General features: G+C 37.7%; 1 protein-coding gene across 1 annotated transcript in view; it reads left to right on the top strand.

Annotated features, from left to right (window-relative positions):
- Nucleotides 1-10,871, top strand: part of POLA1 (DNA polymerase alpha 1, catalytic subunit) — a 225,929-nt gene extending 215,058 nt beyond the window's left edge. Inside the window, exon 37 of the mRNA XM_060770123.2 lies at nt 10,096-10,871. Within this exon, the coding sequence (XP_060626106.2) occupies nt 10,096-10,265 (170 nt within the window). The 3' untranslated portion in view covers nt 10,266-10,871. The remainder of the gene's footprint in view (nt 1-10,095) is intronic.
- The last annotated feature ends 2,163 nt before the right edge of the window (nt 10,872-13,034 follow it).

Here is a 13,034-nt window from a genome sequence, read left to right as displayed (position 1 = left end):
ATATGTTCTCACATTTAGAACATTGGTTTGGGTTTCCGTAATTGGAAATATAATTTGCATAGCACTGTAGACTACCTATGGCAGTGAAATATCTTTAAGGCCCAGGCCTCCCTGTTTGAAAGCAAGTTCTGTGAAAGAAATTGCCTTTGTTGATGATACTTCACTTTACATGTATTCCCTGTTTTGCTACAGAGGCAAAATAAAAGCCACAGCACCTTGCATTATATTTTTAGCAATGTTCACTTTGCCTAAAAAGAGACTCGGGATGCTTTAGATATGCAGTACCTTTATATACAAAAATAAATATATTTTAAATATATGTGTAGGTTCTTTTAAAAATTGCAATCAAAATCATTGTAATTCATAGAACATGCTGTAATTCAGAGATACATATAAAATACAATCTGTGTATTTGATTGCAGGTAACAGAGTTAAATGTGCCAGCAATTTCAAGCACAGTTTGATATTTCCTATAATGAAATATAATGCAAAAAAATTAAACATCCAATATCAATGGTTTCTAAACGGTTTTGATATTTCTTTTTGTCCTTTTCCATGAAGAGTAATTTATTTCCCTTTTTAAAGTGTGGGCAGAGTGATTACTAGCGCACTGTAATGTAATTGTGTTGCATTGATAAAATAAAAATTGTCCTTTATCTGTGTCCTGATAATGTTCAATTTGCAGGCTGGCTTCTCTGCCACCTCTTCAGGGCTTTGAGTATTCCAGTTCTCCTCCCTTCCTGCTCTGAGAGCGCACAGAACTGTTTGAAATCCACTGGTACAATTGTCAAATCAATTATTCATTCTCTGCAATTATACTCGCACAAAGAACATTTTGCTGGTCTGAATGATGATTAAATTAACAGCTATTCCAGCTGCCTGATAACATCTAATAGAATATTCATAAGCCCAAAATGGAATGAATTATCTCCATTAACTTCATCATGTTCACTTAATTACATGCTTGTTATTGTATTTACACCTTGTTAGATACCGCTGAAGCTGATCCAGTGGCTGGCCAGGAATTGGAAGCGTCTGTCATGGGGCAGTTGGAGCGCATTTTGTAGGAAATGCTATTTATTTTAAATGCTCCACCTGCTGGGAGCCAAGGTTAGTCAGCAGCACTGAGATGAATTGGGAAACGGGGTGTAAAAAGAAATAATGTGCTTCTGACAGGCTCCGTGGCTTTTAAGTTGCTCTCATTCAGCCACTTCACAAAAAATTATTTTATTCCATCTTTCAGTGATGATGACATGATTGCTTTGGGGTAATCATTTACCATTCTGATTTTATTTTTTGAAGTAAATTGTCTGAAGTAATAGGTTCTTGGAATTACAGCATGTCTTACTCTTTTTTTTTCTTAGAACTTTATTTAAGCTTGTCTTCCACCATTTAACCTGAGTCCCCCCTTTCGTTTGATCTTCTAACTTTATTTATACAACAGTGCTTAATGATCCTGCACAATGTCGCCGTGCCCCCCTCATATACACCAAAAATAAATAAAATGAATTCTGTCCAGTATGGTTGACAGTCCTTTTATATATATATATCCTCAGCAAGGGAGCATGTGCAATTTCTGTCAGAGGTGCAAATACAAAACACCTTTTTAGCCCAACCCCTGATACAGTCATTTCATCCTATTGAAATCAATTTATCACTTTCAAGGTAACTTTGCTCTCATGGAACATGGTAAAGGCACCACTTTCACCTCCTGAATACCTGCCTACAATATCCCCCTTTCGTGCTCTTTATGCTTTTCCAAGTGGCCTTGCTTCTCCTCCAGGCCCCTTCCTCACATCTGCAATGGCTGTTTCATAGCGCTGTCCGATAGCCGAGGAAAATGGCTCCCTGTGTTGATTTGAAGCTAAATTAGACAATAGTGAATGGACTTATAATGATACTTCTAAATATTAGTGAAAAGACTGTAATAAAATACTCAGACCCTATTTTTTTATTCCGCCTAGACGTTGTACTCCTGCATCAGCACAAAAAGAAGTCAGGACAATTATTTTAAACTAAAAAAACAAGATTGTGTTGCTACGATTATGGCGATGGGGTTCTGTAGCCAATGGCAAGAGTGCCAATAACATTTGCCTGAAGGGGTTTTTTTCCATGGTGTTCAAAGAAAGGGCAATTTTTGTCATAAATATGTTCTTCTGCCCCAAAATTATTCAAGACACAATAGAAGAATGGTTACTTATTTGGATACTTATAGCATGCCAAGTGTTTTCTAAACAGAAGCATGAAAATAGCATTCTGAAACCTGAAAGAATATACAAAACAAATGTTAGCATTTGATGAGGAGCAGAGGGGATTTGAGATGCGTTTTGTGAAGTCACAACATGGATTTTGATGTCCTAAAGGATGTGCTGTAACTTTACCTAATTTTCAGCGCATGATGCGTAAATGAGTCTGGTTGAAATAAATGCAACATATTTGTGTGCCGTGGCTTTAGTTTCAGACGTAAGCTTTCATTGGCTTCTCTGTGCAGCCTAGTAGAAATTCCGTATAGTAAAACGTGTTTTATGTTAATCTAGTAGACTGACGTTTCTCTTGCTATGTTCTTCCAGCAAGGATGTTATATAGCTAGCTCGTCTCTTTGTATTGTTGCTGCAGCTTTCCTCCTTTTGTATTTACATTGCAGAAATGGCAAAGCTAAGGTTAACACCGTGGATAAGGATCTTGTGTATGACGAAGTAGGGAACCGACATAATTAAAAAAAGACTTACTTTAACTAATTCCATAATTGACAGAATATTTATTTTACTTGCTGTAAATTGACACACCTCTAGACAGACAATTATGACTGACTGTACAAGATCTGACAGAACCAATTATGACTGACTGTTGTTTGCTACCTTTGCACAGAAGTAAATGAAATACAGATATTTAGAGCAGAGCCTGCTTCCTCGGTTCTTTTGCTTGCTATAATTCAAATACAAGACCTGGTATGTGAAAGCATAAAATGTTGAGTCCTCATGGGTTATAATTCAGCACACTTTTGAAGTCTGGAGATCAGACTGTTAGCAAGAAAACTGAACAGGAAGGATCCACACAAATGTAATAGGACATGCCATGTATGTGTGTGTGTATGTGTGTGTGTGTGTGTGTGTGTGTGTGTGTTGTCAAGTTCTGGCAAAGGGAAAAGCAGTTGTCCACTTAAGGAAATGTGAAAAGCTGAAACTTTCCATTCAGACAAAGGCACGTAAATAATATTTGGCTTAGTGTTATTTGTGTATTGCTTTTATAAGGGAAAAAACCATGTACAATATTTAAAACCTTATTGTACTAGCACTGTATTGGTCCGATAGTAATTTCAATCATTACCATAACATTACTGATTTCTGATGTCAGTTCAAAATAATATATTTTTTTATTCAGATTTAATCTTGTTGCTCTCAATTTTGTTTTGTTTTTTACTTCTTTAAAACTAACCACATTTTTTTCATTGTAGAAAACCTGGTTGTCATTTTCAATGTTTTTCTTCTGGTATTATGAAAGAGTGTTTTTAATTCTTATATAAATGTAGATATTCTTTACAAGCTATGGTAGCGGTTGATATGAAAGTATATTGCATGTACACACACACTCTCTCTCACACACACACACACATATATCTAAATGTTCCAGAAGCCATTTCAGTCACATTACAACTTTGTTCTCAGAAAGGATTAACTACTTTATTGATTAAAGTGTCATTTAGGAAGAAAAAGTAGGCTTTTATATGCATCTCTAAGTTGGGTGGTATGGTAACCTGAAAGTATTGACTGACTGTGTGATATACAGCGGTCACAATTGTCTTTTACTAAGAAGAGCACAGAGTGATGCTGGTTGTCATTCTTACTCTGCTGTGTGGCAGCGCAAATAGTCCCCTTTCTAACCAACCTGGCGGGAAAAGTCAATATCCCATCAGCGGAGGAGGTAAACACATCAGGAGCTGTGTCCTCTCTCATCTTCCTGGCTCTGTATTACTACAGTTCTTTAAATCTATTCTCCCCAGTCATCAGATGCACTTCTGTCATTCAAATGCATAGTGCTGCTGTAGTGCAGATAGAGACAGATTCTGAATTTGATACCGTGTACATCTTCTTTGTTATTTTATATTTTAAAACAAAACATCCCCTTATTAATTTCACATAGTCCCTTTCTTCCATGAGCACATTTCCTTGGGTTACCTTTTATTTTGAATGTAAGTAGCAGTCTCCTTTTGAGCAATGTTGGTATCCTTTTGATTGGGTTACCTTGAAAATTGCAGCCAATATCCTTGCAGCATTGTGCAAGGGTTTCCTTCTTTCCATAAATGTAGTAGTATCCATCCAGAGTTCAGAGGAGCAATTCTAGAAGGTTCAAGGAAATTCACTTGATAGAAGAAGAAAAATTGGCAACACAGCTGCTGTGCAGGCAAGAAGCACATTGGCAATAGACAATTTTCCAGCGCCGTTACAGATTTCCCCTGTTTATCTTTTTGCTTACTTCTGCTTGCATTGTACTGTTAATGTTTAAATATAGTGAACAAAAAAGAGCAATTCTGTTGGTGAACTAGAAGTGCCTTTTGTGTTTTGTTCTTCAGAGCATATCTTATTATGATGGTTGGTTAAGGAAAAGCTAGGCAAGGTCAAGACAAGAAGCTAATATACCAAGGTAGAATAAGATTCTTCTATTTACTATCTAATTAAAATTACATTAAAAGGGTAGGAAAAGAAACACATGTGGGAGGAGGAATGCGAATACATAGACATCTTTTAAGCAAGAGAAAGCTTGAATTAGTGGGATTAACATTTCATTTAAAGGGAAAGGAACTCAGCAGAGTGATTCTTGGCTGGCCATGTGTTGAGTAGATGAGCAATATGAGAGAAAAATCAGAATTTGATATCAAAATGTGAACAATAAAGACTGGAAAATAGAAGAAAGGGGTTTAAGTTTTGGTTTTTCCTATTTATGTACAATACTAATGGACATGTGTGTTAATATTGAAAGAAATTTTCCTTCTCTTGATTTTAATGTAGTAAGGTTTTAAATTAGTTTACATTATTATAAAGAAAATAATAAATGAATAAGTCTGAAGTGTCTGTACAATATCGTGAAAAAAATATTTTCATTTTTAATACATTAATACATTTACAGACCTATTTTGTGATCTTTCCTATGTTATAAGTTCACAACACTTATGCACAGAAAGTTAACCTGGTTCTTTCTGAAGTTCTCAACAATATTCAGCACCAACCAAATCTGAATGCATATGACAATGACACATCAAAGATAGATGTGTGCAATATGTAAATATGTGAATGCTATACAGAATTAAGACATTTACTTAGTGAAGTTTGTGGAGGAGCCTAATGAAATATATTTCCTTTGTAAAATGTTCAGTTGCATTTTGATTAAGAAGAGGAGGAGGAAGGGAAATAGCCAGTAGTCTAAGAGGAAACAAAAGCTTGCATTTTGCGAATGGGGGGGGGGGGTGAGAAACTTTTGAGCAACAAGGCGTAACAAAGAGTGAAGAGCCTTAGTTTGGTGAACCACCAGCACTATTGGGCTGAGAAGGCTAAAGACCTTGTAGAACTACAACTCCCGTGATTTCATAAAATTGAGCCATGGCAGTTAAAATTCTGTTGAACTGCATTAATTATACAGTGTAGATGCACTCAAAGACTGAATATATGTCAAAATTAGTTTCCTCGTTTGAAGGCTGTCACATCTATAATGGCTAGGATGACCTTACAGTTATGAACAGTGAATGAAGTAGATCCAGGAATTGGACTGAACATACCACACCCATAATAAATCTCATTGGATGACTCTGGACCAATCAGTTTTTCCCAGATCATCCAGCTTCACAGCATCCCTAAGTTAAGGTTGGTGCTGGGAACTTCTGTATACTACCTTAACTTTAGTGAATGGGATTGGCCTGAAATAATACATACATTTAAGGTGGTTTAAGATTTCAAGGAAATCCCCAAACTAAGATTATGAATTTTCCACAAAAATAAAATATTACTGAATTCAAATAATTCCTTGTCTGGATGATGTAATTTATTGTCTTTCCACTGTTATTAGTAGAAACCACTATGTGGAGAATTTCCTCATCTGTTGGCGAGATAAAGTACATTTTGAAAAAATATATACTGTATATTCAGGAAGACTCGGCATTTGCATAGTTAATTTCAGAACACTTGCTGGTTTGTTTACTTTTAAGAAATATTTATATACTGACATTTTATTTTATATCAGAGATGTTCAATACAATTAGCATTACGAACTTTTAAAAGCAATCATATAATATTAGGAATGTCCAACAGCACAGAGGAGATAAAGGTCTGAATCTAGAGTTCTCAGGGCTCTTAGACCTGAAGGGTTTGATGGAGAAACATAAAGTCTCAGGAAAAAGATAACATTGAGTGGGAAATAGTATCAATAACTCTACACTCATAGAAGTATTCCCTGGATTCACAGATATCTCCATTCACCTTGTTATGAGGCTGGAATTACTATTTTGCTTCTAAGAGAAAGCAATTTACTAACTAGTGGTTACCAAGTCACTGACTGAACAGACAGGTCTACTGAGACAAAAAGGTTTTTATGACACCTACATCCCGTTAACAAAAATCGGGACCAGTGGTGAGCAAACCTAAGGCTGTTTTCCAAGCCCAGGAGAACCAATACCGTCAATGTCCCCCAAAAATGGGAAAGAGGGAAGTTAGCTTTTAAATTATTGGTTACTTTTTACAGGAGTTCTATTGTTTCTAGTAAAATCTAATATCTAAACATTCTTTTTAAAATTCAATACTGAAAATGAACAACTTGCTGCTTACATACACACCAAGTACAGCCCATGAAGGATCCTAGAGATGGATAACTGGCCTCTAGGCCCTCCTAAATCAGTCTCTTCATGTAGGGAGATTTGTGGCCTGGGCACTGCATCTAGCCAATCCTTGTGTTCCTACCAACTTTTTCTCAAATAGAAATCTGAATTAAAAAAGTAGGAAGAGATGACCCTAAGTTGTTTAGCGGTTTAATAATGATGGTCAGCACTGTGTTGGTTTTGGAAATGCACTAGAAGCCAATAAAGCACAATAGCAGAACAAAATGTAGTCTCTTTTAGAGAGATAAAGCTGATTCAAACAACAACAACTAACTGCAGGGGGAGGGGAGCTTGTTTTGTGTGTGTGTGTGTGTGTGTGTGTGTGTGTGCCTTCAAGTCATTTCCAATTTATGGCAACTAAGATAAAATTTATAGTATTCTCATTGCAAGATTTGTTCAGAAGGCATTTTCTTTGCCTTTTCTTGAGGCTGAGGGTGTGTGCCATTGAGTTTCAATGGCTGAATGGGAGTTTGAACCATGGTTTCCCAGAGTCCCAATGCAGCATTCAAACTGCTCTTGAGGAAAAAGGGAATTTTAGCCTGGCTAAAATTGCTTTTTGTGATTTGCTCTAGCTGACATTTTAAAATCATTTTCAAAGACAGCCTCATGTTTATCATGACTGGGACCAAGAGCCACACCTCACCAAAAAGCCACACTTAGAGCTATAGTTGAAGTTGAGAAAAAGGCACTTCTAAGCCGTAGGGTTCACTTGAGAGTCTGGGAACAAAAGAAGATCTAGGAGCACTCCCTTGCAAGGCACCTATACTTTTAACGTGTATTATATCAGTAATCCTTTTAACATCCTGGGAAGAAGGGCCAGTAGTACAGGTATTAATGACATCCAATAGTGTTATTACTCACTATTTTACAGATGGCAAGCTGGGTTTGAGATGATAAAAGGCTTGCATGAAACCATCTGGTATTGCTGAGATGACTTCCTGATTCACTGTGTAGATAAACTCTTACATAAGCAATACCATCTTATCTGCTGGGAAATAGTTCCTGTTAGGGCTTATGAAATGTTGACCAAGATTGCCCTGGGCCATTAGGCAGAGTAAGGCAACACCTCAGGCAACCCATATTGGGGTGCAGGAGCAGCAATCCCGTAGTCTTTTCTCCTGAACCCCTGACCAACTTTCATTTCTTAGAAAACACAGCAATATGTGCCACACATTCCATCCTATTTATTTGAACTGTCCTGCTGTCATCAAGTAAGTATATCGAAGACTGCTCTTTCATTGTGAGTACTGAATTGGCCCTTCACTCAGCTTCAGCAGGTGGAACATAGGAGGGAACATCATGTTATCCTTTGCCTTAGCCAGCAAAATATCTTGGGTCAGCCTTGAAAATATTTTTATATTTTTACTAAAACACAGAATACAAGCATGTAATCTTTTTCCTCCTCTGAATGTTGGTCTTTTCTTAATGTATTTATTCTCTGTGTCAAATCTACTCCACTGAACCATCAAACAACTCCATGAAAAGTAGATTTATTGCCAGGCTGCTACTCTTCTGTCTTTAATCTGTTCCTCAAAACACTTTAATACATAAACAACCTTCAACACTGTTCAGAATTTGGTATAGACGTGATGGAAGCATATAACTTAAAAAACCCATAAAGGAGAGTTCAGTCCCTTGCACCTCCCCTTGTGATCTCAAGGTTCAATCCCAAGTGTCTCCATTTATTTATTTATTTATTTATTTTATTTACAGTCCCCTTCTCACCCCACAGGGGACTCAGGGAGGATTACAGTGCAAATATACATGGCAAACATTCAATGCCATTTAGACATACAACATATATAGACAGACACAGAGGCAATGTAACATTTCAGCTTTCCGGCTTCATGAGGGTATGCTTGATTCCAGCCACAGAGGGAGCTGCCGCTTCACCGTCCACTTGTGACACTGAGTCCTTGATGTAGTACTTCCTTATTCTTATGCATGCTGCTGGAAGGTTTTATGGTGTCGTAAATTAGTTAAAGTACCCCCCCCCCCCTCGCATAAAGCGGTACCTAAATTTCCTGCTTGACAGATGCAACTGTCATTCGGGCTGCATAGGTCAACAACAAGCTAGACTATTAATGGTCAGGTCCTCACTCTGACCTGGCTGGCTTCGAACTCATGACTTCTCGGTCAGTAGTGGTTTAATGCAGCTGACTACTAACTAGCTGCGCCACAGCCCAGTCCTAGAGGTGATGTAAAAGGCCCCTAAACATTAGGAAAGTGGTGGCCACTCACTTAACAACACTGGACTGGATCAAAAATAGTCTTAGTATAGGCCAGCTTCTTCTGCTCCTGTCCTCTCCTGTTGGGGTTTGTAATTAAAATATGTTTTCTTAATATAACTAGCCACAGATGTGACTCACTAGAAAACTGGATTGAAATGTAGAAATTGCTTGTCATACCAACAAATTTGCACAAAGCAGCATATGGACTCTGTGTGGTCAGGGAGGAACATGCAAGTATTTCTTAAAATGAATACACAAGTACATAAACTGATTCATCAAGAGAATTCCATATTTTCTGATTACGGCTTGTCACAATGGCATTTTCTTAAAATTTTGAGAGATGAGCTGTAGAATAAAATACGCATCTCATTTTTGATATATTGTAGACAAAGCCTTTCCACAGGGACTTACAAAGGGGCAATTGGGACAACATCCTGAGTGTCCCTCATCACTGAAAATATTCCAGCCAATGGAGAGGGTTCAGAACATAGACAGCATATTGACAAATGACCAAACTACTAAGAGAGGTTCTTTTTGCTTCTTCGCTATATCTCTTTAAAGGTTCTGGTGATCTTGCTGAATCTAGTTCCTGTTCCTCCAGCCCCATTTAGTCAGCATTAATGGACAAACAGTGCTTCTAGACATTTACTGACAGAAGGTGGTGCACCAATTCCGTTGGGGCATGACAGCAAGGCTGACTAATTTCTTGATAAACTGGACCCAGCCTCACTGTATGTAACAGGTTTGACACTTCCCTAACCATCCTGATTAAAGTATTGCTTTTAAAAGGCTGGTAAAAGAGTGGGACGCACAGCTAGAAGCATCTTGGACAGAAACTTTGACAAATCAAGTTTTGAAAATTGGTATCCCTACATCAGAAGTGCACACGAATCTATAGATATAGATATCTATGAGATAGAAATGATTTCCAGTACTGACTGTGAAAGGTGATTCTTTTCCCCATGATCTTTTAATGTGTTGTTTATCTCTCTCTCTCAACAGATCGATTGAATTGCCAGGGATTCTTCGCTGAAAAGAACAAGGAAATGTACAAAAAGCTGAAGAACACTGTAGACCACTGGTTGACCATGAGCAGCTACTCTGAAGTGAACCTCGGCAAACTTTTTCAGACATTTAATATAGTAAAATCTGTGGGAAATCCCAGTACATAAATACTGCATTTAGATAATAGGACAAGAGGGCTTTTTCTGGACTCTTTTCTAGACAAAAATCTTCTTTTTCTTTCTTTCTGATTTTCCATTTATACTTGAGCACAAGTGCTGTTGTCTGTCACTTAAAAAGACTGAAATGAAATCTGACTTTATTCAGTAGTAAATATGAAAAGAAAAGCCATCTGAAAGTGAGTAGCTATACTGGGCACCTGTACCACTTATGTTCAATAAATATCTGTTTGTTGTATATCTAGCCCTAGAAGGGAAGAAAGGGGTGGAGAAATGGCTCCTTTAATTGAATAATTCCCAGTGAGAGTTGCTGGAATGTAAGTGATCCTAGACTTTGCTCCGGGGTATTTAGTAGAGGTGCTCTCAGGAAAAGAGGTTAGTGGAGGTCTCCGTAGGAGCACTAATGTTTTCCCTTTTTCTGTTTATCTAGTTTGTGATCATACACACAGCCATTCAAAACAATGCTAAACCTAAAGGCTTCCTATTAATACTTGATTCATTTACTTGTGAAACTATTTTGGGAGATGGTGTTTTGTTTTTGTTTTTCCCAGGCGGTGTTTGTTCAAATAAAATGCAGAGTAACCGTGTGGAAATTAATGCTAAAGCACCAATTGACTTCTGAAGAGGGCAGAAAGGCAGCACTGGTTTGTGGCAGATTCTCCCCGCCACATATATGTACACTTTGGTTCTTTGGCAACAAAACCTAGTATGAGACAAGAAGACACAAGATACAAAAATGGGATGCATTTCAACCCCAAAATACTTGCTATCCTTTAGTAAAGAAATAAAGGCCTGGAAAAGCTTTAGGAGGCTTATAAATATGGTCTAGAGCAGGCATGGGCAAACTTGGGCCCCCAGGTGTTTTGGACTTCAACTCCCACCATTCCTAACAGCCTCAGGCCCTTTTCTTTTTCCTCTCAGCCGCATAAGCATAAGCGGCTGAGGGGAAAAAGGAAAGGGCCTGAGGCTGTTAGGAATGGTGGGAGTTGAAGTCCAAAACACCTGGAGGGCCCAAGTTTGCCCAGGCCTGCTCTAGAGTGTTCACTGCTGGTAAAATAATCAACAAAAGTAGTAAACGCCAAACAGTATTTGGGGGTGGGAGGATGGGATCTTGACTTTTTTTACAGAGTTAGACTAAAATTTTCTAGATTTATACTGTTGTCTGTTCATATATAAATGTATGTATAAAAGTATTTTATTACAAAAGTAAAGTGCTACACTTCTCCAAGAAAAATAATTAAAAAAATCTCGTCAAAAAAAATCAAATGGTGAGCATGTGTTAAATTTATTAGCGAGATACCACAGTGATACTAATTTATACCACAAGTTTAGATTTATTTATTTTTTTTGCAATTGAGGAAGGAAAGGACCCAGAATGCTGTTTCCCATCAGAAAGTAATAACTACCTCCTTAAAAGATTTTAATTCTTAGGCATTATCAATGTGTCTCATAGTATGCTCCAAAAATAGAGTTTGAGAATATCACTTTGATCCTGGCCTTGGACTAATGCGGGATCACATGTCAGGAGTGACTTGAGAAACTACAAGTCGCTTCTGATGTGAGAAAACTGGATGCTGCCCAGGGGACGCCCAGATGTTTCCCCATCCTCTGAGAGGCTTCTCTCATGTCCCCACATGAGAAGCTGGAGCTAACGGATGGAACCTCACCCCACTCCCTGGATTCAAACCGCTGACCTTTTGGTCAGCAGTCCTGCCATTACAAGGTTTTAACCCATTGCGCCACCGGGGGCTCCTGAAACAACGGATAAAGTTGATACAACTATAAAGAAACATGAGTGGCTACATTACCTTATTCAGTTCCTACCAGAACTTGGGGTTGTTTTTTTTTAAGCGAAGTCCCACAATTCCCCAGATAGTGACCATTTTTATGCTAGTTAATGCAACTGATTACATACAGAAATCAGGAACTACACATGTTTAAAGATATTTGTATCCATTTAGTATTCCTTGCCTTGTCCTCAAAAGTTTCTACATGTGCTTAGATGACATGTTGCTCAGTACATGAATATGCTATTGAAATAAATGGAGAAACTCAACTTTGTGTTTACTACAGAGCTCTTGGATAAATTAATGGTGTGTCCATATATCCTCTTTTATTTCCTCATCATCTCATTTCTATCTTATTTAAAGAGGAATCTTATATGGACCACCATGCTTGATTAGTCGCCCCTCAGTGCTATTGTCCAGACTGTTTTCTTACCCCTTATGGTGCGTTGGAAAAATACGCATATTTTGCTTCTCTCACATTCAGAAGGTGTAATGTATTTGCATAATAGGATGATACAAAGCAGATCTACCTGACAAATCAAAATGAAAAATGCAACAACCTATGTGTATATATGTGCACCATGAAAACTGGAGACGGGAATCGTTCTCAAGTGAGCATTTCCCCCTAAACATGTAGATGTGAAAATCTACTATGGCTGTTTAATTTACAGTCATCTTTAATCATTGTGGAAGAGAAAAGGTTAAATGTGTTTCCAGGTTAATGTAAAGTCTGGTGTTGAAGATGGTCAGATAAAAACTGAACTGAGCTGCCTGCTTCCAGTATTTCGCCTTCTCAGCACTTTTGAAAGGCCATCTTCCTGTATGTAGATTAATCTATACATATATTACATGATGCAGTAGAATTGTGAAGAGGCTGAAAATACAAGGCTGGGCTCCTAAGAGCAAGCCTACACTGAGTGCCCTCCCCATATTTTCATTTTGTATATATAGTAATAGTTTTAAACTTCTATTG

The sequence above is a fragment of the Anolis sagrei genome, chromosome 3, assembly GCF_037176765.1.
Source record: "Anolis sagrei isolate rAnoSag1 chromosome 3, rAnoSag1.mat, whole genome shotgun sequence".
Taxonomy (NCBI): Eukaryota; Metazoa; Chordata; class Lepidosauria; order Squamata; family Dactyloidae; genus Anolis; species Anolis sagrei.
This window is presented reverse-complemented; position numbering and strand designations above follow the sequence as displayed.